This window comes from Eschrichtius robustus, chromosome 18 (assembly GCF_028021215.1).
Source record: "Eschrichtius robustus isolate mEscRob2 chromosome 18, mEscRob2.pri, whole genome shotgun sequence".
Taxonomy (NCBI): Eukaryota; Metazoa; Chordata; class Mammalia; order Artiodactyla; family Eschrichtiidae; genus Eschrichtius; species Eschrichtius robustus.
The window spans coordinates 2032782-2058850 of record NC_090841.1 but is presented as its reverse complement, the minus strand read 5'-3'; the positions used below and the strand labels follow the sequence as shown (position 1 = coordinate 2058850).

The 26069-nt window shown below is 51.1% G+C and overlaps 1 protein-coding gene and 1 long non-coding RNA gene across 2 annotated transcripts in view; one reads left to right on the top strand and one right to left on the bottom strand.

Moving 5' to 3' along the window:
* Nucleotides 1-17333, bottom strand: part of FGF9 (fibroblast growth factor 9) — a 29086-nt gene extending 11753 nt beyond the window's left edge. The window contains exons 1-2 of the mRNA XM_068526871.1: nt 16336-17333; nt 7548-7651 (exon numbers count right to left, since the gene is read on the bottom strand). Of these exons, the coding sequence (XP_068382972.1) occupies nt 7548-7651; nt 16336-16612 (381 nt within the window). The 5' untranslated portion in view covers nt 16613-17333. The remainder of the gene's footprint in view (nt 1-7547; nt 7652-16335) is intronic.
* Nucleotides 17334-17571: 238 nt separating this feature from the next.
* On the top strand, nt 17572-23454 carry LOC137752027 (uncharacterized). Its single transcript, XR_011071026.1, has 3 exons — nt 17572-17854; nt 20016-20406; nt 23306-23454. It is a non-coding gene; the product is annotated as an uncharacterized lncRNA (long non-coding RNA).
* The last annotated feature ends 2615 nt before the right edge of the window (nt 23455-26069 follow it).

The window sequence follows — 26069 nt, the reverse complement described above, 5'->3', positions numbered from 1 at the left end:
GTGACTCAGGCCGACGGAGGCCCCTCTGAGGTGCACGTATCCTCCGTGAGGCTCGCCCAGCCTCCTGCACTTGGGACACCGAACAGCATCTCAGCACTCGGCCCCGGGGGCATTCTAACCAGCAAAACCACCACCAAAAGCACAGAAACGTGAGACCCGTGGCAGAGAGGGCGCTTGCTCAGTGGGAGCTGCCCTCACGGGGCCTCAGCCAGGAGCTGCCCCCCTCGAGACGCGGCTCCTGCTTCTCTGTGCAGGCGTGCAAGCGACACGACTGCAGGGTCACGCACCAGCTGCAGCCAGCAGACAAACGTGCGCGCACACAGCCTGCAGTCACGAGGGCCAACTGTACTCCTGGCACCTACGGAAGGGCCGGCCCGTGTGAGCAGTGACACGGTCATGTCCCCTGGCTTTGCAAAAGCAAAACGAGTGTGCAAGCGAGGGGAGCCGAGTGTGGCGGGGAGCGTGCGGGGAGGTGGCGACCAGAAGGAGAAGCGGAAGCCCCACGTCCCCAGCATCCAAGCAGCGGCCTGGCTCTGCGTGCCCGACAGACGACCCTCTGCAAAGATGTGCGCGGGGTGCAGGGAGCGGCGGACCGGAGCACGAGCTCAGAGAGGGTTCGGCCCGGAGACCCCGGACCCTAAAGAAAGACCCTCCCTGCGCACTGAGCGCAGCCCCGGGTCCTGGAACCTCTCCTCCCACACGGGTCTACTGGGCCCCGCCCGTGAGCTTCGACCATTAAACCGGGTCCTTCCCGAAGCCCGCGAAGACCTGTGCTGGGTGACTCCAGCCACCACTAACTTGCGAGGTTTTCCACGCACCTCAGACCGTCAGGGGAGGCAGCTCCGCTGCTTAACAACGGAAACGTAACTAAACTTAAATAAATAAGCAGATACGTTTTTTAAAAGACAATTTCCCACTAATTAACGGCCCAGAGTATAGATGCTAAGGAAGCAAATGAACCACTAAATAGAAACTTGGCTACTAGAAAGAAACAATTGTTTCAAGGTCCTATCTGTGAAGGGGAGACTACAATCTTGCTCTAATATGGGGTTATTTCTGGCAAAAAAAAAAAAAAAAAATATATATATATATATATATATATATATATCTTTTATTCACAAAAACGGATGGCCACTCATGCATATGTATCAGGCAAGATTTACTAATTCACCCATGTTCAAATAGTAAGTCCACGTACGCTCTGTGTTACCCTGACTCAGTCGCTAAGCCACTAAACTCTCACTCCCATCACCTCTAGAACAAGGACACGCTATGAACGAAATCAGCTCACACAGCAGAAGATGCTCTTCTGAGGCGCTGCCCTCCTGTCTTCAAAGTCACCACTTGATCCTCTGAACGCTGGCAACGTACACTAGCAGTTGAAGGCCTTGCTCTATCACCCGAAGTATCTATTTAAAACCGCCCACTTCCAGAGCACGCCTGCCATCAAGGAGATTACTGCACAAATGACCCTTTTCATTTCCTTTACAGGAATGACATTCCTTGGAGACTCGACGTACAGGACACGCCTGACCGTCCACCATCAAAGTCATCTGAACTGACACAGCACAACGACAAACTGCTAAGTCCAGTGTGGACAGGCCATCGGGTACGGTGTCCTGTTCCATAACACAGACGTTCACTCTGCTTGTTCCAAAGCCCCTCACAAGGGCGCCGCAGCACCTAATGCAAACAATAGGGACCCTCCCTGCCAGGGCCTCCCAGCCCCAGGCGTTTTCACAACTGGCACCTACGGATCCCAGGAGGATAAAGGACCAAATCTGGGGGCAACAAGCTTCCTGGAAGAGTGTTTTCTCTGACCCTTCATTTCATGAAAAAGTAAAGGGATCATTTTAAGGCCACTCTAGACCCTCCAGATGATCGCGCATAACCACGTACTGCTGCCCAAGAATGTGCGTGTGTCTAAAGTTACCTTCAGCGCTAAGCAGTACTACTCTCACCATCAGGGCTACTGGGAAGACAAACGACATCCTTGGAACGTCGGTGAAGGCCAGGTGACACCTGGCTTCCCAGTAATTCGCACCGGAAGACATGGGGGGAGGACCTCCTCCCCCAGGAGCCCTGGGGGACAGGTGTGCCGAGCTCAAAGCCCGGACACTGAAGCGGCATCTCAGCCATCACATCAGGCCCACCCTGCTGCTTCACAGTCTATTGGTCTTATAGTCCAGTGTGAACTTTAATATAAATATGTTTTGAATTGCAGTTGCCAAAGAGACATAAGGGGTTCGTGTTTGTACATATTCAAATAAGATAATAAAAATAATCTAAGGCAAATGGGGTTCTGAGGATCTGAGATACTTCACCGTTTTCCTCTTACAGAGGTGGACATACTCCTTCATCCTGGGACGGGTGGTCCTTCAGGCCCCCTGCTGCTGTCCCCACGGTGGAAACACCACACACGTGGAAACACCAGACGTGGAAACACCACACACGTGGAAACGCCGTACACGTGGAAACACCGCACACGTGGAAACGCCGCACATGTGGAAACGCCGCACAAGGAACTGCTCTGGCTCACACACGTCCACCCAGTAGAAACAACTGCCCCAGTGTTTTGGGCTTTTTTAAGTTCCTGTGCACTGGAAACACAGTCCAAATCCATCACACCTTGGTTACTGATTACATGCACGCACATAAACCCAGTCGGGCCCAGCTGTGTCTCTGGAAACGGAACAACTAACAGCAGCACCTCTGTCAGCACGGTGGCCAGGCCCCACAGAGCTGGCCTGAGTCCTCGCTCTGGCCCACCGGCCCCCGCGCTCCGGCCCCAGCGCGAGTCACCCCACCCCCTCCCCCTCAGCCGTGACAGTTAAGCAGGGTCCCGCGTGTGGAAGCCCAGGACGGTCAGGTGACAGCGACGTCCTGGGTAGCGCTGTGCACGAGGGCATGACCGGCTGAGCAGCTGGGGTGACGAACCCTGTGTGCCAACTGCTCGTGCAGAGCGGGCCTGCAGGAAACAGACAGACGGCAAAGACGGAGTCGGGCTCCTAAGATCTGAATCCAGCGGGAAAGACCAACGGGGAATGAAAGCTCCGGACAGAATACAGTAAGTGCTAAAAGGGATACAAACCAGAAGTCCATGTCATCCTTTTCACCACGTTTACAGATCCCATGCTCTGCTTTCCTGTATCATTACAACTTTAGTGATTGTGCTACCTTTTTTTAATGAAAAGGTCAATATCTCTCATTAAATGCAGGCTCCTTGAAACAGGTTAATTTTTTTTCAAGGCATTCTTTTTTTAAAGAGATATTTATTACAGTCAATTATTCTTGACACATTGAAGTATCTTGATGATACTCAGATAATTAAGATTAAGACCCTAAAAGTAACTGAGCCTTACTTCTAGTCTCTTTGATAAGAACGAAAGTGACAAATGTAAACTAATACTCTAATACTTTAATCCTCTGCCCAAGTGTGCACCCAAATGAGTGTGTATGTGAGAGATCTAATACCCTCCCTAAATTTCACCCAGGCAGGATATTCTAATCTTTACATTTGAAGCATTATGTGCCCTTCCTTGTCTGCCCCCCCTTTTCTGAGACTCCTATTCATCCCTCAAGACCCAATTAAGCGCTACCATCCAATTTCCCCAAGCAGTTATTTAAACACTCTTCTGGACTCCCAAGATACTTGTGATTCCTCTAATACAGTGCATTTCACATTGTACTGAATTATTTGTATTTCTCCTACCAGATTTTGAGATATTTGTTGTACTGTCATGCACTTAGCACAATGCTGGGCACATAGTAGGTATAAGTGTTTGTGAACAAATGAGCAAACGAATGGAGGCATGGATGAATGAACACATGAATACAATAATCAAACTCCATCCCAGAAGTAGAACGACTCAGGTTTCCCTTAAATCATATAATGATACACATCAGCAATAGAGTTTTTCCTATTTCCACAATCTAATAGGATGTCACAATCCCACATATTTTTCTGAAGAAATATTACACCATTCACCTCTGGCCTTTTAGATCTAATCCTAATGTAAACTTGGAAACAAAAGATCTACATAGATGAAAAGAGAAAAATAATCCCAAAATACATTTTACATTAATTTTTGCTACATTTACACATTCACTTACTTTATAAAAGTGATGGCTATTTCCCCAAATCTATTTACCTTCTTTCCCAATGAGATCAGTCTTTTCAAGTTTTCCCCAATGTTTAGAAACACACCTTTTGCACTTTACTGAGCTTCACACAACTTCATACAAGCAAACTCCTCGGGCTAGTTTCCAGCGTATTTAATAACAGTATCGTTGCCCGTTTCTCTCTTTCCTTCTCTCCATCTCATCAGGATGAAAAGGGGACATGTGGGTGTCCCCCCCATTCTCACTGCCACGCCAGGATGACAACCACAAACGCAGTGGAAAGTGGCTCCTGGCCACCGAGGAGATGGTCCCCCCCACGCCTCCGCACACCTGCATGAGGTACGGGCCACGGGCAAACCGGGCCGGCTGCTCGGAACAGACGGTCCTGCCGCGTAACATCATGCGCGTAGAGCACCCTGTGGGCCAGGCAGGCAAGACTCGGGAGCGAAGCCTGGAGAGTCCTGAGATCCAGAGCAGGAGCCATTCGGGCCACCTAAGTCCAGCCCTTGGTTTCGCGGATGGGAGGAGCAGGCAAGGCACCCAATGACGTCCTGACGCCCGTCCCCCTGCTCCCCCAGACACCACCTTCTCCAGCCTCGGCCACTCCCCCTGGGGACAGCCCAGCTCAGCACGGGGGTGGCAGGGAGGGACCCCTCCCTCCAGCAGGGCCCTAGGGACACGCTGACCTCAAGGGCTGCACCTCCAGGGCCAGTGAAGCCACGAATGAACCACGACGTTCAATCGGCTTCAACCCAACATGCGCGGGGCCCGGGCTGTGGCAGGGCGGGGCGGGGCGGGGCGGGGCGGGGCGGGGCGGGGCGACATTCAAAAGGAAGCTGCAGCCCAGGCCCTCGACGCGCTGGGGACACGGCCACACAGCCACACCGGAAGTGTACATTCCTCGCGTGATGACGGAAACACAAAGCATCCCCGGGGCCCAGAGGACAACACAAGAAATGCTGACCAGAAACTAGGGTCCGAGTTAGGGGTGTAGGGAAGGTTTCGCAGAAATGGCAGCATCTTCACGGAATCTGAAAGAAAGAAGGCTGCCTCCGCGGGCACAGGGGGGAGGGGACGGCAGGGCGGGGGGGAGGGGGGCCTGACCGCGCGGCCCATCAGACCGCAAGTGTCCGGAGAAGAGCAACGAGGCGGGCGCGGCCCGCACAGGGACAGGGGCAGAGACGACACTGCAAAGCGGGCCGGCAGCGTGGTTCGGGGAGAGGACGCAGCAAGAAGGGGGCTCGGCCTGCAGAGGCTTGAGGGATCCGAGCGGGAAGGGACCCTCCCATCAGGGTGGGGAAGGGGACGAGCGTGGACGCGAGCCGCCTGAGACGCTTTCCCACGGCGGGAAGCGGTCCTGGTCCCGCTGGCCTCCCAGCAGGGCCCTCAGGTGAGAAGGGACGAGAGGGAGAGGGGCCTGTCCCACCTCTGCTGGGTGCAGGCGGAGCTTGAAAGGCCCTAAATCAGGCAGCAGCGCCTCCAGTCCGGCTTCCCTGCCTCCCAGGAGGCGGCCTCCCGGCCTGGCTGCCGCCCCGTTGTCAGCGGGGCTCAGATGGGGCCACAGGGAGGCGGGCGGCAGCAGGGAGGGGGCAGGCGGCCCCCGGAAGCGCCCCTGCGCCAGGGACGCAAGGCCATCGGCTGTCCGCGTGGCCCGAGGGCTGAGGTCAAGCAGCATGGCCTCTGTCTACTCACTCGTCGCTGCCTTCGGAACACTCTGCCTTAAGGCGTGTTTTATAAAATAACGTAACATATATGAACTACGCGTTACATATGAAATTTTCAAATAATTTAAGATGCAGTGTTGAGATCCACACTCAAAAAATCTGGAGACCACGGTGATAAACTACAGTCCCTTCCACCCCACCCACAAAAGGTCAGACTGCGACCCAACACAGAAAGCCTTCTACTGAGCCCAACTATGACTGACTGAATTAAATCCACATTATGGACCTAAAAGTGAAGGAAAAAGTGAGGGGTGACAAAAGGAGAACATCACTTCATGTTTTAAAAATCTAAAAGCTTCCTTACATCTTGAATCTTTGCACTTAAAAGCATTGACGAAGATAATTTAGAAAGTAAATAACTTCATCTAGACCAAGAACTGTGTTTAAAAAACTAAACTCAATCCTATGCTTAAAAACCTATTTTAAAATAATCCATTCTCTCGAGGAAGCACTTTTTTTTAAAAAAGACAAATGTCTAACAAAATCAATCAATCTACATTCAAATTTTACCAAAGCAGAAAAACCATCCTTGTGTCATGAAAAATGGTGGGTGTTATATTCAAACTATACCATTTATTGTCTCCTGGAGTTTCTGAGTAAAAGTTGGATACCACTCCCAACCCTCGTGTGTGTGTGTGTGTGTGTGTGTGTGTATGCGCGCGCGCGTGTGTGTGTGTATTTACCAGTATATGGATAAAAAAAAGGATATCTAGAAAAAATTTCTCCTGATTCTACATAAAAATGCCCTTCATTTCTGCCAACAGAGGACTCCAGAACTTCTCCCATTCTGAGCTTCTTTTAATTTTCAACTTTTTGTAGATTCTAGCCAAAGTTCTCATATTGCAGATAATATGGATTAAATCCCCATTTGACCACCAATAATGGCAACAAGAGACTAAAGGCTGACTTCACTACAAATCTTTTGTTGAAAACTCAAGTTATATACAGTAACTGATAACCTAGTATTCACACTCATACCTTTAGCAAAAATGTGTCAAGTTCCTACTGTGCAGTAAAGAGATACAAAGTCTTCTCCTCCTCTCAAAGCAGAAGTGGGGGACTCTCGTTCATTTCTGCCCCCCCAACCCTGGCACCTAGAACCCTGCCTGGGGGGCTACAGTGAGCGCTCTTCTTTGCCTCACCCAAGGAGCTTACGACCCAGTGGAGATGGGAAGTAAGACAGGGGAAGAAAGAAACTCATAACACTTGCAAATAATTATTATATTTTTATATTCTTATTCACATACAAGAATATCTGAAAATAATTTCCATCTCCCTTCTCTCTCTACATAATGAAAATCTTATGTAGCTCAGAGAAAGGGTTTATACTCACTGCATGGTCTATTTCTAGTTTTAATTACAATGCTTGGCAAAGCTTGGAAGAAGATCATTTCAATTTGTTTCAAAAATAACTCCCATTCAATACAAGAAGATGGGATTTTTCACAGTTGTGAATTTTTTATTTCCTTCACAATGAAAATGGCTTGGCATATAAATAAAGCATTTGCTTAGAAACTTTGGTCTCGTGAAGATCCAGGGCTGATATCTATTAATAAAAATGAAGTGGTTTTCTTCAAAAAGTGAAAACCTACACTCCCCTTCCCACCACTGTTTCATTTCTATTTATAAGCTAGAGAAAGAGCAGTTCCCAGCAAACGTGAGTCAGGAAGGCTGGCAAGGTCTCTCTCTCATGGTACTTACTGATCCGTACAGCTCCCCCTTCTCATTCATGCCGAGGTAGAGTCCGCTGTCCACGCCTCGAATGCTGACCAGGCCCACCGCTATACTGATAAACTCCAGGATGCCTGTGAGACCAACAGCAGAGGGAGACAGGTCAGAGCACAGATCATCTCCCCTGGAGTGTCCACAACCCTGGGAGCATCTCCCCTGCAGCGTCCACATCCCTGGGAGCATCTAAGAGGAGGGCCGCACCTTGACCCGAGAAGTGTCTTCTCTTAAAACCACTGCCCCAGGGGGCTTCCCTGGTGGTGCAGTGGTTGAGAATCTGCCTGCCAATGCAGGGGACACGGGTTTGAGCCCTGGTCTGGGAAGATCCCACATGCCGCGGAGCAACTAGGCCCGTGAGCCACAACTGCTGAGCCTGCGCGTCTGGAGCCTGTGCTCCGCAACAAGAGAGGCCGCGATAGTGAGAGGCCTGCGCACCGCGATGAAGAGTGGCCCCCGCTTGCCGCAACTAGAGAAAGCCCTCGCACAGAAACGAAGACCCAACACAGCCAAAAAAATCAATAAATAAATAAATAAATAAAAATTAAAAAAACCACTGCCCCAAAGAATTGATTTTTCAACTAAATTTTATCTTACAGTAATGAGACAAAAATACTTATCAACACAACACATAACAAAATATTTTTTAAGTAAAAAAGCTAGCATTTACATAGATATGGTAAGAAGTGACATGTCAGTAAACCAATGCACATGTTCTAATTAACTTGAAAGAGTATAATGTAAGAGAAAACTTACTTCCACTTTAACAATGTGAAATTAAGTATCTGTGTATGGTCATGGATTGGAAAAAAAAAAAAGTTCTATTCAGAGAAGGGTCTATGCCCCTCATAATAAGAACAGGAGATGCCAACCAAAGACTTGTTTGGTTTACACCGAAAGTTATCCAGCTCTCTATTGTATAACTGTGTTGAGCTCCATCTGGAAAACTAAAAAGCCCACACATATCCCAAATACTTCTGCTTAAACAAAGTATTGATTTTCACTGTGCTTATCTAAGCCCCAAAGAGATAGTTAAGCAATTAAGATAACACAATATTCTGGGGGGAAAAAATGCTGATTCCAAAAATGCTCTTGATTTAAAATAGGCATGGAATACTATATCCCAAAATCAAATCAGCATAACTATCTTCTTTTATTTCCTTCTTTCACCTTGCTTACCTCACTAAGAATAACAATACCTAAGCTGGGCATAAACCCAGAGTTTTATGGTCATACAACAGCAGCTCCAGGTTCTATAATCATATTGTTGTTTTTTTTTTTTTTAAATTATTTGCTTTATTATTATTTTTTTAATTTTATTTATTTTTGGCTGTGTTGGGTCTTTGTTTCTGTGCGAGGGCTTTCTCTAGTTGCGGCAAGCGGGGGCCACTCTTCATCGCGGTGCGCGGGCCTCTCACTATCGCGGCCTCTCTTGTTGCGGAGCACAGGCTCCAGACGTGCAGGCTCAGCAGTTGTGGCTCACGGGCCCAGTTGCTCCGCAGCACGTGGGATCTTTCCAGACCAGGGCTCGAACCCGTGTCCCCTGCATTGGCAGGCAGATTCGCAACCACTGCGCCACCAGGGAAGCCCCATATTGTTGTTTTAACATGATTACCCAATGGTACATTTGGGACGATGCTAGTATCACTCATGCTCAGCCATTTTCTCCATTTTGTCTAGAAGTGCTACACTTTGCGTAAACCTTGTATCAACACATACCAAATATTGAGTTGTTTTAAAAATGTCTCCAAATATTAAAAAATTTACTTACATTTAAGAGTTTAGAAAGAAACTAAGGGTAACACTGGGCTAGAGTCAGTCTGATGTGACTCATAGAAAAGCACTTACATGTATTTTTAAACAATTAATTTTGCAACTCTCACAAAATAGACTGTGTTGCAATCACAAGAAGATATGAACTACATAAATCTAATAAAGCAAAGGTTCCAAGGTGATGGACAAAGGGAAAGAGATTTCTTATAAAGAGGTATTCCTAATTCTGTTATAAGCACAACTTGCAACAAATATTTTGAGCTTACAGTTTACAGAATGTCTATCTGGACCTGCAAAACTATGTGTTTTAACAGAATGTGAAATAGTGTATGGATAAATATAAAGAGAAGTTACAAATTGTGTTCTGGATCTGATAACCTGTGACCTCTAACCCTCTAGTGAAAAATATATCTGAAATAAGTTCATTACCAGCCATCCCTACCTCACAAACCAAATGGAAAGACAAATAAGGCAGTAGTTCCATGAGAGTCATTTCTTGTGGGATGCACGCCCTTATTGATGAATCATTTTATTTCATTATACTACATCTAACTCTTATGATTAAAAATAACTTACATTGTAGCATTTTATTACTATAGGAGTCACACACATGTGAATCTCTTCTTAGCTACCTGAAAACACACAATGTAAGTCATAGTTTTCCTGGAATAGTATAAGGAATTCATTAATGTCCAACTTTCATTGTAAAATGAAAACATTTGGCCCCTTTGCATCTGACCGATTTAATACACCATGTCAATAAAACTGAAAGTCATAAAACTAAACAATACTTGCACCTTCTAAGAGGGTATCTGATGATCTTTCTCTTTTCCCTAAACAGGAGGGCAGCTCTGAGACTATTAACTGACATTGCCCATCAGACCTAAGAAAAAATAAGTGCATGTGATCTCACAAAACCATGTAACTGGCTGGTCAGCGGAACATCAGGAGTAATGATATCAACAGCGACAATCGTAACAGCTGGACTCCTTGAGCATCTAGTCTGTGCCCAGTGAGAGGCCTGATGTCATTTAGCCCTCAGAACAGCCCTAGGCATTACCATATGCTAATCTCCAGATGACACGTGGGGACACTAGGTTCAAGGATAACTTGCCCCCAAGCAATCAGACTCCAAAGCCTAGGTCCTTACTGACTAGGTACACCTTCCCATCACTTTTACCTTTTCTCACGGGTCCGTGATTTCTGTACCACTTTTACATAGCTATTCCCTCACTAGTGACTGGAAGATGTTACCTAGGTGAGACTCTGCAGGCCCAGCGCACAGGACTAGAGCAGAGGAAATGAGTTCCTGGGACCGTGATCTTATCACACAGAACTTGGGAAGGTGGGCACCTCCTGTGTGTGCAGACTATTCACACATTGTTTTTTGTGCACATAGGTTTTTTTTTTTTTAAAGGACTTAAGGTCCGAAATGATTATTATACATTTTGGAAATGAAGGTAGTAAGATATCTATCTTGTTATCTCTTTCTGGCATCAGCAAGATATGCACTCACTCATTCAATCAGCAAACTAAGGAGTGACTGTGTTGTAAGCCAAGCACCATGCCCTTTGCTGAGGGTATGAAGATGAACAAGGTCTAGCCTACACCCTCAAAGAGCTTCCTGTCTAGTGGGAGGAAGGACAAATAACCAGACAAATGTAATAACGATGTGGGAAATACGGTGAGAGGCAGGCGTTCAGGGTATGCTCAGTATCCAAGGGTGGGCGGCTCACTCAGGCTGGACGAGGAGAGTCAGAGGGGCTTCCTAAAAGGATTCGGGCCGAGACAGGCCTCCGAGGGGTGCTCCACGTGAGAAGGAACTACATCTAGGGACCCCAGGTGGAAAAGGTTTCATCATCTCAAACCAGCACCCCTATCTCTGCAGCTCCTTGAGAAGCAGAGACCTCGAACGAGCAGCCCAGCTTTTTATGAGGTCACCTCATGATCCGAGGACGAGCAGAACTCAGAAGGTCTGAGTCACAGCCGTGCCCTCACGTGCAGAGAGGGCCGAAGCTGCGAGGCCGGAAAGACCTGGCAAGCTGGCAACCAGCTCCCGCCCCCCCGCAGACTGCAGCTCCGATCGTTCCTGCCACCATCCTGTCCACCGTGAACTCTAGAACCACAACCAGCTCAGCGAACCTCTCCCTGGGCCTGAGCCACTGCCGAGCAAGTGATCCCAGCCTCACTGATTCGAGCGGGGCCGCTCCCCCAGTGTCTGTTCACGTGGGCGTGAGGCTCAGGAAAAGCCCAGGAGAAGGCTTCTGTGTAGAAATGGCGACAGGCTTCACCATCGACAGGAGAGGAACGGAAGGAAGGAAAGAGCGAGGAAAAGAAAACGGAAAGTGAGGGAGGGAACGGTGGGGCTGTGCCTGAAATTAAAGTGTGGCCCTCACATGTGTCCCAGGGGGGCCCATCTCTCTCAGGCAGTTCAGAAGGGCCACAGAAATGGGCAGTGATGAAGTGGCCTGGGAAGCATGAGGTCAGTGACGACTGGCATCTGGCGATTCCCTTCCACGGCAGGCAACAGTTCCAGCGAGGATGGACTCACTGGGCCCGGGAAGCCTGACGGGGTCTGGTGGGGTCCACGGTCATCTGTGGTCCGCAAGAGGCCAGGTCAGTTCCTGGGACCACTTCAGGAAAATGACCTCAGCAGACCATCGTCCTCGCTCCGGACTCACTAGGTAGTAGCGCTCAGCCCCCAAGCTCTGTTCACGTGGACCATGACCCCAAAGCAGGCCCAGCTCCCAAGAGCCCCTCTGCATGGGCCTCACCTCCACGCTGGCCATGGGAAGTGGGAGGGCCGGCCCGAGCAGCTCCACTCTGGCCCGTGTTAAACAACCCTCCAGCCTAAAAGCCCCCAACACTTAACAGAGCTGCATTCTTCAGAGGACAAGAATGTGTGCAGACTGTGGAGAGAGGCCTGACACGAGGCTTTCGAAAATAGATTAACCGGCCCGCCCCCCGCCCCCCCACCAGAGCTCCCTGCTGGCCGGGAGAATCCCGCACCAGGGTTGCCTAATCAATCAGCTCAGAGCCCCAATCCCAGCAAGCCCGAGTCTGCAGCAACCTGAGCAAATCCCAGAGTTCATGTGGGAAATGACTAGCTGAATGGGAGCCATAACCCCACCGATTTTTCGAGAATCTGAACCTATCCTGAAAACAGCTCCTTAAATAGGCAGCCTTTCCCTTACTGAGATATTGAAGAGCCAGACACCCAGAACGGCATTGTTTCAAGTGCGAAACCCTGGAAGTAAGATTTTTTTGAACCTCTTTTTTTTAAAGCGTACTGTTATCATGTTTCTCCGCTCTGGTACAACTTCACCTGACCCCTGGACCCGGCAGCCCCAGCCGGGAGCCCTGGTCCTGATGCAGGCGGCCTGGCGGAGCTGCACTCGGGCCGGAAGACGCCCGGCAGGGACGCAGGCATCTCCGCACCAGGCCGGCCGGGGTCACCCCGCTCAGGCTCCTCGTGCCAAGTCAAATAACGGATCAGGCCCGACGCTCACTTCTTTATTATTCCACATTAACATTTCCTCAATTGATTTTCTGCTCACTTTTTCCGTCTAGCAAGTGCTCTAAGGAGGAAAAAAAAAAAAAAAAAGGAAACGAACCGTCTGGCTCCCCTGGCCTATCACCCAGAGATACGAGTCCCGATTCCCTTTCTCCAGGCTGGGCCTCAGCTCCACGCCAGCACCCCCGAAAGGAAAACGAAGAGCTCCCTCTAGGTCCTACCTAAGTTGTCACCGCGCAGCTCCTGCTGGGACAGCAGTAAGGTCCCCCGCCCACGACCCGCACCGCCGCCGCAGTGCCACCGCCACGCTTGCCAGCAGCTGCGGTCACCTGCGGCTGCGGGGGGTGGCACGTCATTTTCCCCGCACGCTTCCTCCTGCCTTTCCGTTTCAGGTAGAAAAGTCACCTTCTGTTTTAATCAGGGTGCAAACCCCCCTCGCCCCTACCCACAGCTACTCTTTCCTATGGACTCGGAAAAAAAAACCGAGGGTGCCTTCGAAGTCCCCAGAGCGCAGCGGGCGAGGAGGGGGGCGCACGCGGGGGAGGGTGAGGGCCCAAGGTGAGGCGGGCGGGGGCGGGGGCGGGGGCGGGAGCGCCAGGTGCGACGGCCGCAGCCCCGCCCCGGGTCCTAGCGCCCACCCGTCGCCTCCGGCATCCCGGGCGGGGCCGGGAGCCAGGGTGGGAGGCTCGGCCGCGCCGCGCTGCAGAGGTTGCTAATATTGGGACCTGCCGCAGCGGGAGACCGCGGCACTGCTGTCACCCCGGGGGCGCTCCTCCCTGCCACCGGATGGAAGCTGAAATAAGCCTCCCGCCTCGCCCTCCTTCCCCGCCCCCACTGCGCACACCACCCACTCAGCCGCATCCAAACCCGGGTGAGGGCGCGGCGAGCGCCGGGCGCGCCCCTCCCCCGCCGCCAGCTCCCAGCCGACCCCCTAGCTCGGGCCGGGCCCCCACGCCACCCCACCCCCGGCCGGGGCTTCCGCCGCCCGGCCTCCCACCCAGCACTGCGCCTACCAGCCCGCCGGCAGCGCCGGGCGGACAAGGAGTGGACGTGTCACCTCCGGGGTTGGAGGTGGGGTGCCGAGGCCGGGTTTTTGTTTTACGGTCTCTGTTCAGCCACCGTGCCAGCGTCCTTGCCGGCTGACCCCAGAGCGCGCCTCTCGGCTCCCCGCTTTCCGGTCCCCGGTCCCCTCCATCCACCCTGGTCCCTCGCTGTCCCCGTGGCGGAGTCACCGGATTCCTAATGACTCGGCTGCGTGTAGCAAACGTCCTACACGAAAGGTGACTGCGTTTAAAAAAAAAAAAAAAAAACCACGGTGGGGGCGGGGTGGAGGAGCCCCAACCGGAGCCTCCCCGTCTCTCTGCGTGGGTCCCGGGCGCTCCCGGCCCGGGCTCGGCTGCACACCAGGCCTCCGGCCGCTCTCGGGCGCCCACCGCGGGTTCCCGGGGCCGGCGCCCGGCCACGCAGGGCGCGGAGAGGGGCGCCGGGCCCCGCTCGGGAGCGGTAACAATGGCACGCGGCCCCCGCCGCCTGCGCCGCCCTTTGTCCCCCTCCCTTCCCCGCGGCTCCCGCCCTGCCGGCCGGCCCGACCCACCTCCGGCGTCGCGAGCCCACCGCTCCCGAGACCCGGCTGTGAGCGTCGAAGGAGGGAGAAGGGTCCGAGATGGGACGGGGCTCAGAGGCCTCGGCCCCGCCACCGAGTCCCCCGCCGCGCGCGCCTCCGGCAGCTCCCACCCCGCGCGCGGCCGCGCTGCCCGGGCGGCGGCTGGATCCGCTGGACCCGCGCTCACACGCGGCGAGCGCGAAGGGACACGGCTCGGGCAAAAGGAGCCCGACCACTAAGCGCGGCCGCAGCGCGCCAGCCGGCCGGGCGCCCGGGACACAGCGGTCCCCGCAGCCGAGGGCGCGCGGGGCGGGGGCAAGCCGCCGAACCCGAGCGCGTCTAGGACCGCGCGGAGTTGGCCGGCGGCCGCCGAGTGGCACCTGCCGGCCAGCGCGTCGGGGACCCGTCTGGGCTCGGCGCCCCCGCCCCCGGCCGCCCCGGGTCCTGCAGCAGCCCCGGGAGCGGCTGCAGAGAGCACTTTAGGAAAGTTTCGTCCCCACTCCTCAGCGGCCAGAGCTGCCTCCGCTTCTCGGGGCTACGTTTCCGTAACTGAGAGCTGCAAAGCAGAGAAGGGAGGCAGCCCGCCGTTCACGCCGGTAGGTTCGGTGCGGGGTGAGCCGAGGCAGAAAATCCCGGGGCTCGTGCATCCGGGACCAGCCCCGTCTCAGGCCCGAACCGTCCTCACCTCCGGCATCGTCTGCGGCCCACGAACCTACACAGATAGTTTAGATCGTGTTCAATATCTGGCGTTAAAGCTTGAGGAAGAGAAATCACCACAGGACTTTGTTTTTACGACCTAGTTTAAGTGTTGTCAGGTGGGTTTACTCAATAAGTTAACTCCTTCCAACAGTCTGGTTGCCCAAACGCCCCCCCTCCTTTTTTTTTTTTTTTTTTTTTGGTAAGTAAGGAAAGAACCCGAGCCGCCCCTGTACCATCAGTTCCCCCCACCCCGGGACTGTGCTCGCCGAGTCGCTGCTGTCGGGCTCAGGGTGGCCCAGCAGGCACGTGTGTGCACTCATTAAAGGGGGCAGTCACCAGCCCTCGGGTCTGCAGCCATCCATGCTGAGTCACAAATACCCTCCTCGGGAAATGAAATCCTCGGAATGCCCTTTAAAATTAGCTCGCAGCTTTTGCACGGGCGCACACACTCACACCAGAGCCACACAGGGCTGCACGCCATGGAAATGACAGAGCACAGGGACTAACTCGTGGCTGGAAGGACAAACGCCCCTGGTGAGCGCCCTGCCCCTTCCCGAGTCATTTTCCCCCAGCGCCTCTGACCCTGCAGCCCAGAGTCTAAAATACGACTTTAGTCCTCTTCCCAACAGAACAATCAGCAACCTTCGCCTAAAGGGTTCCAGACCCTCACGGTGGGAATAAGCAATACGCTTAATTTAAAATTCAAGCAGGATACTTATTGGAGGAAAAAAGGGAAGGGGCAAAAACTTCATTTGACACAAGATGATAAACACTGCCTTCAGGAAAATGCATTTTAAGTTCTCAGTAGTTAATCATGAAAGCTTTAAACTCGTGCAATCAGTCCATTCAAAAGAAACTTCCTAAACCCGATCTTCCCGTGTATCTGATGCAAAAGAACTAGGGGCTTGTGTTGTATTTATAAATCATGCCCTCCTTTACAAAGAAAAAAAAAAAAAAAAAGCCTTTCAATGTAGACCCGCATCAGTGCCAGCGGCAGATCTGCAATTCCGGAGGCTTCCCTCCCCCCACCCCCGCCCCTTGAGCTAGCAAGACAGAGACAGACCGAGACAGAAAGAGGGAGAGACCCCTTCTCGCATCCCCCGCCCAGCCACCTTCTCGGTAGTTACAATCCGAACATGCCAGCATGGACAGTAAAGGGTTAATGGTGTACCTACCAAATCGGCTGTGGTCTTTCCTGGTTCCCTGGATAGTACCATTGGGGAAGATTTCTAAGTGAAATCCAGTCCTGCAGTAGAGCTGCCTCCGCCTGAGAATCCCCTTTAAATGATCCAAGTCCGTGACTGCAGGTCCCCTGGGAAGCCCCCCTGCTTCGGACTGACCCAGGTGGTCACTTAACAAAACCGGGCTGTCCGCCGGCAACACGGGCACATTCCCAAACGGTGCCGCATCCTGCACACCGAAATAGTTCCCAACTTCACCTAGGGGAGCCATCAGAAGACTCGGCTTTCGGAGCACAGCGATAAACAATAATGATGGTGCCAACCCAGGAGCTATTAGGCGAGGTATATCCAACTCCCCTCCCTTACTGCAGTTCCAGAGAGAGAAAAAAGGTCCTTTTCTTCAATCCATTAAATGGATAAATAAAAGTCATCTGCTGTTTCACTGGCACAGGTTCAAGGTCAAACCACGGATAGTCTAAGAAGCCACCACTTTATACTCACACACTGACATATTGATAAACGTATCTATGTATCTCTACAGATAGATTCCCCGGCTCTCAGCAGGCAGGAAGGTCTTCATCCCATCCGACCGTAATAAGGAAAAAAAATCCGTAGTTTCTCCATTTGGTTTGAGATCAGAATGACCATAGCAACTTAAATGCCTAGGCGTTATTATAGGGGTTTTTAAGATGCACGGGCTACGTCAGAATTTACGGATCCAGGAAGGCATGCGCCGTTTTCACTCTAACCGACTCTGCAGATATCAGCAGGAATCCTTCAAGGGGAAAAAAAAAATCTCACGTTGGTGGCGGCGACAAATCTGCCCCCGTCCTCCCTCCAAAAATGAGAATAATGGTAATAAAACAAAAAGAAGGAAAAACTTTAGGCGTCCAAAGCTGGTATCCAGAATTCTCCAGGGGCTCGGCAGGCGTCCATTGGCTTAGCGCGGGCGGCGGGCGGCGGCGGGAGCGAGGGGCGCCGCGGCGGGACCCGCGTGCCGCCGGCGGCCGCGAACAGGTGTCGCCGCGGGCGCGGGGCGAGGTGGCCGGCGAGCGCTCCTCCTGCGCAGCCCCGCGGCGCGCAGAGTGGCGCAGGCAGCGGCATTGGGCTGGGTTTAAGGTAGCGCCGCGCCGCCCGCGCTCCCCGCGGTCCTAGCGCCCGCCACGCCCGCCGCGCTGCGGCAGGCCCCGCGCCGCGTGCCCGAGCGCGGGGCCGGGGGCGCCCCGAGCCCGGGCCTCACAAAGGGAGCGGAAGGCCGGAGCCCCGGGCCTTCAGGGCGGCCGCTCTCCTGCGGAGTCGAAGCCGGGAACCGAACCCTCGCTCGCTGCGGTGGCGGAGGTGCAGACTGAAATCGGGAGACTAGTTTTCACTTGGGCTCAGATGCTGCTTTGCGTTATGAAATAAAACTTAGCTGAGAGTTGGAGGGAAGGGGGTTGGTCTAATGAGCTTGAACGGACACCGCAGTTCCTCTCTCCTTCCTCCTGCAGACACACAGGCGCAAGCTGTGCGGCAGGTGAGACGGGGGTGTGCGCCCAGCCCCCTCCCACGCGCACACACAGGCCGCTGTGGCCGCGCTCCCGGTCTGGTTCGGGGCTTCCTGGGCATCTCGGGCCGGCGCTGCGTTTAGGTCCCGCCCCGCGGTGCGGCCGGCTGGGGGGCGCCAGAGCACCGCCTCTGTCCCCGAGCTCGCCTGGCGCGCGTCTGCGGAGAGTCCGGGTGCAGGAGCGCGCGCCGGGGGCTCCCTACCCCGAACCGCGCTCCGAGGGCCAGCAGGGCCCGCCCTCGGGGACGCGAGAGGCGAGGACCCGAGTCCCCCACGGCCCGAAGCCGCCGCCGAACCGGGGGAGCCCGGCGCGGGGGGCGCCCGGGGTCGCGGCCGCTGCTTCCTGCTCTGCCCCCGCGGGGCGCATGTGGAAGCCTGAGCCCCGAGCCCGGGTCGCGGTTCTGCTCGCGGCCGGCGGCCTTCGCGCCCAGCCCGGGGCCGGGACAAAGAAACCCGCCGCCCGAGCCGCCCGGCGCTCTCTGCGCCCGATCCCCGCGGGGCCGGCTGGAGCGCGGCGCCCCGACGCTCGCCCCCAGCCTGCCCGCGCGCCCCGCTCGCCCCTGCTCCTCTTTGTTCACATTGTCTTAGAAAGGGCCCGACTCTCGGGGCGAGCTGGTGAAAGTTGCCGAGACTGAGCACCGCTCCAGACCGCGGGACGTGCGAGTGAGAAGCAAAGTCGAAAGCAGCCTAGGACCCCTGCGCGGGGAAAGGGAACCGGAGCCTTTTTACGGGGAGAAGTCGGATCCGCCTCGGCGGTCAGCTCGAGGCTGGCGGCGAAGGACGGGGCTGGCCCTACTCGGGACGGAAGGCTTTCGCCGGAAGATGAAAGGGAGCAATGAATTTGCAGATTTCTCGGGCGCCGGAGGTGCCGGCGACCTGGAGCGACCTGCCCCTGCCCCCCGGGCGGGAAGGTGTGCTTGGCCCGCCGGGAGGAAGGAGGGGGCGCAGTGCCCTCCCTCTCCGTTCCCACACCCTTTGCCGCAGTCCCGGGTCATGGGGCGTCCGGGGCTGCCTCGTGCGTCTCGCTTACGCGTTTAGTGAGCTCCAGAGCCCTGCCCCGTGGTATTTACAGCAGTCACGTCGGCGGTGGGCTTTAACCTTAACTGCTCAGTGGCAGATACAAGAAGCTGGGGAGGAAGTGTCACTTCTCATAAAGCACCCGAGTAGCTCGCATTCATCACGCAGGCGTTACTGGACCGCTTGGGTACAAGGCGCGGGGTTGGCTACTTTTTTGTAAAGCCTAATGAAGAAAGACTGGCAGGAGGACAGAGGGAACGATGGAGAGAGGGAGACGCTTGACAGGGCAAGACGAGCAGCACGTGGACATGTCCACTGAAGACAGGCCTGGGACAGTTTCCACCAGCTGTCTCCAAGCACATTCTTTCGGTCTGAATTTAGACCGTCAGCCAGTGAGCAGAGACCATTTCCGCTTCCGAAGCCTCGGCAGCCCGGTGACTGTCCCTTTAAAAGCGATGCAGCAGTGGGCGAGCGGGCTGGGAGCTGATGGAGCACTTCCCCGGCTGGAAGCCGCCTCCTCGGGCGCCTCTTGCCCACTGCAGTTGCCTAGCCCGCGTTTCCTCGCGGCTCCAACTCCAGCTGCAGGAAGCCTGTGCTGCTCCCTCGCCCCTTGAACTTGCCCATCAGGCTTCTCCCCCTGCTTCTCTTGGGTCGAGCTTTCCTCTTCCAGTAATAGGCACGGTATCCTTCCTTTCACCGATCACATCCCGTTTCTCTGGACCTCACCCACTGCCCAGGGCTGACTCCCTCAAGATCTCGCCCCGCCCCGCCGTGGTCGAGAGCTCTGCTCACAAATACTCTTCAGTTAGTACACAGACGCTAAGCTCCAAGAGGACTGAGGCCTTGCTTCCTAGAGACAGGTGGTGTAATTGGCTTAATAACACCGCCTTGGAAGACTGTTGTTAGGAGTAAAAGAAGAAATGCCCATGAAACAGGCAGCACACAATAGACACTTAAGACACGGTAGCTATTAGTACAATACTCCTAATATAGCTCCGTGGATTTCTGCTGCCCATGGGGTATTTAGCAAATGGTATTATTGATTTGAACCCCAACGGTCCCTTAGGCTACCTCTTCCCAGCATATTAATCCCTCTTGTTTCTCCTTTTTCCAGTTTGTCACCTGTCTTTCCTGCTGATAATTTGAGACTGAGACCCAAATGGGAGAAGTAACAAGGGAAGTGAAGAGAGATCCGGAGGGAAATGTGCACTTGGATTAGGGGTCTGCATGTCTGGACCCGGCTTCCCCCATCCCACCCACTCCCTGTGATTTCCCGTTCGCCCCTCACAGAACTGCTGAGCGGACGCAAAGACGGGTCTAGGATGCATGTGTGTAAAAACGGCCTGGAAGCTATCGAGTCTCTACAGATCCAAGGTGACCATTTGGGAAAAGTGTCCTGTCCGCCTCCACTACGTCATTAGCATGTGTCTCCTCCTTTGACTTCCCTGGACCCCCCAAATGCAGACCACCACAGAATGCTTTCCTTCCTTTCCTGCAACAACCAGGTGAGGGTCCTTCTGTGTCCACTCCCCCCATCCTCCCACCCCACAGCCTTTCGTCTACTGGCGGGCTTTGGTGTGGGAACTCTGAGGAGTGGTGGGTGGGAACACTGGTTGGGAGGTTCAAGTCTGTTCCCAGTCTGACCCCCATGTCTGACCCCCATGTCTGACTGGGTTTGAGCTTCAGTGGTTAAGAGGACAGAACCACTGTAGCCAACATTAATCTGTGGCTTACTGTGCTCCAGAGGTTCAACCAAGTGCTTTCATGCTTCATCTTTTTAATCCTCAAAACTACCTTACAAGGTAGGTACTGCTGTTGTCCCATTTTACACATGAGGAAACTGGCTTATAAAGGTTAAGTAGGAGGCACAGTGCCCCGGGGCCAAGTCCATCGACCTCAGAGCCCCACGGTGCAGACCCCCAGCTGCCCTCTGTTATACTGCGCATATGCTTCTAAACATTTAGAAACAGCATGTTTCCATAAAATAAACATATAGGAATAAACAGCTTATATACATGTATAAACAACCAGTTAAAATGCATAATTAAGAAATAAAGACCACACAGTAGGAAAAGAAAGATAAGATTTCTAGGGAAAAAATTAACAAAAATGTGCAAGATTTATATGAATAAATGTGTTTAAAGCTCTCTAGGGACACAAAAGAAAACATGAACAAATGGAAAGCCACACAATGTTCTTGGATAGAAAAACTCAATTTCATAAATATGCAACCATTCCTAAATTAATCTAAAAAACACTTAACATCATCATAATAAAAACACCGATAAGTGTTTTTTTATTAGAAGAACCGATTGCTAAAGTTAATATACAAAATTAAATTTAAATTGAGAAAAAAAATGTTTGAAATTGACAAGAAAAATAAAAGGGTAACTAGCCATACAATATTTTAAATATTTTAAAGCTGTACTAATTAAAACAGAGTAGTATTATCCTATGACTTATTCATATTAGCATATGAATAAGAGATAAAGCAATAACACAAAATAGGAATTTTAGAAATAGACTCAAACACATATTGGAATTTAACACATGATAATCAATGGGGGGGAAAATGAACTATTGAGTAAATGGTTTTGAAACAACTGAATAGACAACTAGAAAAAAAGCAGTAGTACCTATTCTTCATACTCTGCATGAGGGTAAAACCTAAATGGAACAAATATTTAAATATAAAAAATAAAGCCATAACAAGTACTAAAAGAAATAATGGAAGAATTCCTTTATCATCTGAGTTGTGAAGGCCTTAGTAATTGTATCACATAATCAAAACATCTAAAAGAGAGTAATGATAAATTCAACCACACACAAAACATTTGTTTAACTGTGTGGGGGAAAACACAAATTTAAGAGATAAATGACAAAATAGAAAAAAAATGGGCATCTCATATCAAGATAAAGGACTAATTTCCCTAATATATTAAGAGCTCCTACAGATCAGTAAGAAAAATATGACTTCTGGTTTCCAGTCTGACATGCAGAACTTGGAGGTCCCCTCTCCTCACAAAAAGAAAAAAGTTGAACAGACTGAAAGTCAACAACACTTCTTAGATCCATCAAAGAATTGAGGTCACAGGATAAACTGCTGGTCTGGAAACTGGAGAGATAAGACAGACAGATACAGAGAATTCTTACTGGAGCAGAAGCCCACAGCTGGAACCAGTATCAGCAGGAACACTTTAAAGTGTAACTGATGAATTGCTGGGAGCTCAGTGTGGACAAGCTGAAAAGCCCAGAAGAGGCCCAGTCTTAGACCGGTCCTCACACTCTCCTGAGATTTACCTCCAGAAGCCCCATCAGGTTCTCACTGAGGATTTCTGAGAAAAATCTCCTCCTGCTTCCTTCAGGAAGAGGGAGGAAGTAATCATTTTGAAACATGCCCAGAGTTCTCTGTTCTCTTTAACAAAGCCTGCCTTCAAGGGGAGCTATTTTACCAGGACCCAACCCACCTGGGGGCAGGGGAATATCCAACTCCAGCCCACTCCAGCCTTCAATGTGGGGAAGGGAAACACCAGACCCAGGCTCACTGAAAGACGGAGACCTAGTCATAGGACCACAGAACATTTCCGTGTCCCCACCTCACCACCACATCCACAGGGCTTCCGTGTAATAACAGGGATTAGAGCTAAAAGAACTGCAGGACGCAGACCCTATTTAAGGAGTCTCCAGGGAAACCCAAAGACAACAGGGGAGACAGAAACAAGGACACCAGAAGAAATTTTAGCCCTTGACACCATAGCTACTGCAAACAGTAAAAACAGACTAGCTCCTAGCCAGATAAACTTAAAACCTCACACTAAAGGACTATCTACCTCAGTAATTTTTACCCAATACATCAAACTAGCTTTCAACAAAAAATTACAAGGCATGCTAAAAGCTTAAAAACACAAATAAACCAGAGTATGAAGAGACAAGCAAGCATCAGAACCAGACTTAGACAGACTCATATATGACGGAGATTTTAACAAGGGTAAGAATTACATCGGACTTGTCTTCAGAAACCATGCAAGCAAGGAAAGAGCAGAATGAAATATTTAAAGTGTTGAAAGAAAAAAAAATACTAACAACAGGATAAAATAGTCAGTTTACAGAAAAAGAAATGCAAATGGTTCTTAAACATTAGTAAATATGCTCAACTCCATTCATAACAAAAAAGGAACAAAAAATAAAACTGTGCTGATACACCATTTCTTACCTATAAATTTGACAAATATTAAAAATAATATGAACTGGTGTTAGAGTTTCGGCGATTCAGGCACTTTCATACATTACTGTAGAGATGAAATTGAGACAGCGTTTATGAAGGGCACTTCAGTAATATTTACTAAAATTACAAATACCCAGGTCCTTTGACTCAACAATCTCTCTTCTGGAAATTTATCTTAGATATCTATGGGCACATGCGCAGAATCGTGTGTCTAGAAGATTCCTCACTGAAGCACTATTCGTGGTAGCAAAAGATTGGAAACAGCCCATCAAGAATGTCCATCATGAATGACTGGTCACATGAATTATAATAAATCCATAAAGTAAAATCTTGAGCAGTTTGTTAAAGGAAAAAAAAAAAGGGAAGCTTTTTGTATACTGCTATGAACTAATCTCCAAAGAATATTGTTAAGGAAAAAACTACAGTGCAGAACAGTATATATGTTATGCCATCATTTGTGTCCTAAAAAGAAAGCTTTTCTATTTATACATGTAATTAATATCTCTATAAATGCATGCAATCTCTTTGGTTGCCTCCAGGAAAAGAAATTGTATAGCTGAGGGATAAGGGGTAGGAGGGAGAATTCTCACTATATACACTTCTTACCTTTTTGAACCACAAGAATGTAGTATCTATTTACAAAGGCATAAGCCTGGTTTAATTTTTTTAATAATTACATTTCCCTCCTTCAAAGGAGTGGAAGCACAGTGCCTGATGCAAAGATCTTGGGAGAAACCGTAGAAGATGCTGTGATTAGGGACCACGTTCCCACACACGACCCCAGGAGCATGAACTGACACATCTCTGAAAACGTGACAACGTCTAACTCCTCCGGCTCCAGGGCAGCTCTGTGGGTTGCTTCTCTTCGCTGTCTCTCCACTGCAGTGCCTGTCTTTCCTTAGCCATGCTCAGCTCTCTTCCTGCCCATCTTGCCTTCCTGCCTGTCCCTATGTCTCCTGTCACAAAACGTGGCTGACAAAGCCCGGGACTTTCTTCACTTACAGTTGTCCCAACATGACATCACTTTGCTGCCCACCTCCCACTCCGAGTGCATCCTTGTGGCCAGCAAGCTGCCAGCTTCCTCATGTGGTCTCCCCTTCTTGTTTGCCTCTTTAACTCCATTTTTCTTCACTTTCATTTTGGTCACTCCAGTGTAGCCCATTTTAACTTTTCTTGCCTATTTCCCTAACTTTTAGAATACAGATGGAGGTCAAACAGTAACAACAAAACAATAATATGTATCAAATATATTTATAGAAAGTTAATATTTATAGAGATATATATTTACAGAAAGAACTTCACATACATTATTTCATTTAAACTTCATTACAGTGTGACTCAGACATTATTATCTGTCTGTTAAGGTGGAGGAAACTGAGGCTCAGAGAGGTTAAGACACCTGACTGAAGTCACACAGCTAAGTGAGGGAGCAGGATTCTAACATAGACCTTACAACACCAAATCTTGAGTTTTCTTCTCCTTTAATATCTCGTGAAATTTAACAATAACTTAAAACTGGGGCGGGGGGGTTCTTTTAAATAGCTAACTTGGGGATTCTTCCATTCGACCAATTAGGTGAAAAAAAGCTTCCCTTTTTCTCTAAAGGCCTCTTCAATATTTGCTTCTTCCTTTATAGTTGATGGAACGTTCCTAGTATTCTCTAAGGATGGTTAGAAACAAGTAGCCAATCACTACTCATTGGTCTCATTGGTGCCACCCAAATTCTCCTGAAATGAATGAGGCTCTCGGCCTTCGGCACTGACCCTGCGGGACCTGACAGAGCTAATCGCGCTCGGCTTGCATACACTTGGAGCGTCCAGAGGCTCAGTCCCCGAGCCGTTCTCTATACTCCCTTCCTAGACGATTTCATCTCCTCCCAAATCTCTAAATACAGTCCAGTAACTGAGACGTCCCGAATTACCTCTCTGGACCCCCCTCTCCCCTAAACAATAACGTGTAACCAGCCCCCTCCCTGCCACCTCCGCCTGACTGTCCAGGGGGCCTCCAACACCCAACACTACCACTTCCCCCGGAAATCCGGGCGCCCGGGTCTCTCCTGTCTCAGTCCGAGGCACCGGCATTCACTCAGCTGCTCAGACCCCAAATGCAAGTCACTCTTCATCCAAACCCTAACAGTTCTACTTTCAAGACACATCCCAAACCCAGCCACCTGTCACCGTCTTCACTGATGCCACTTTGGCTTCACACCAGCATCTCCCCCACATGCTGCAACGCCTGCCCCTCTGGTTCCTCTGCTTCAGTGTGTCATCCAGGCCACGTCAACACGTCAGATCCTGTCACTCCCCCGTCGCCCTTACACCTAATTACCTGCAACACCTGTGAGCGCCTGAGCTCCGACTTTTTCCCGACCTCATCTCCTACTTCCCACATGGTCCCTCTGCTTCCCGAAAGCTGGCTCCTTGAGTTTCCCTAAGATGCCGAGTACGTTCCCATCTTCTGGCTGACACTCTGCTCGGAACACTTTTCTCAAACACCCCGTGGCTTTGTGGAGGTCTCCATGGAATTGCCATCCTCTTAGGGAGAAGTTCCTTGGTCACTCTACCTAAAACAACGCTTCTATCACCCACTATCATTAGTTTTTGTCACAATAATTATTACTGGCCAATATGTTTACAATAAACAAAATAGACAAGGCCCTTGCTGTCGTGAAGCTTACATTCCATGCAGAGAAGCAGACAACAAACAAGTAAAGAAGGTAATTCTAGAGAGTATCGTGTGCTATCAGAAAATAAGAGTCCTGCAGAGGTGCCTGGAAGCTCTTCTTTCTAAGAAAATGACAAAAAGGAGCTGGCCTTGCTAAGACCTGAGTGAGGAGAATTCCAGCTGTACAGGGTCCACAGCAAGAATGAGAGTGAAATGACTGCGGGACGGAAGGTCAATGGCAGCAGCAGCATAAGTGCAGGCTGGAGTTGTGTCAGGCGA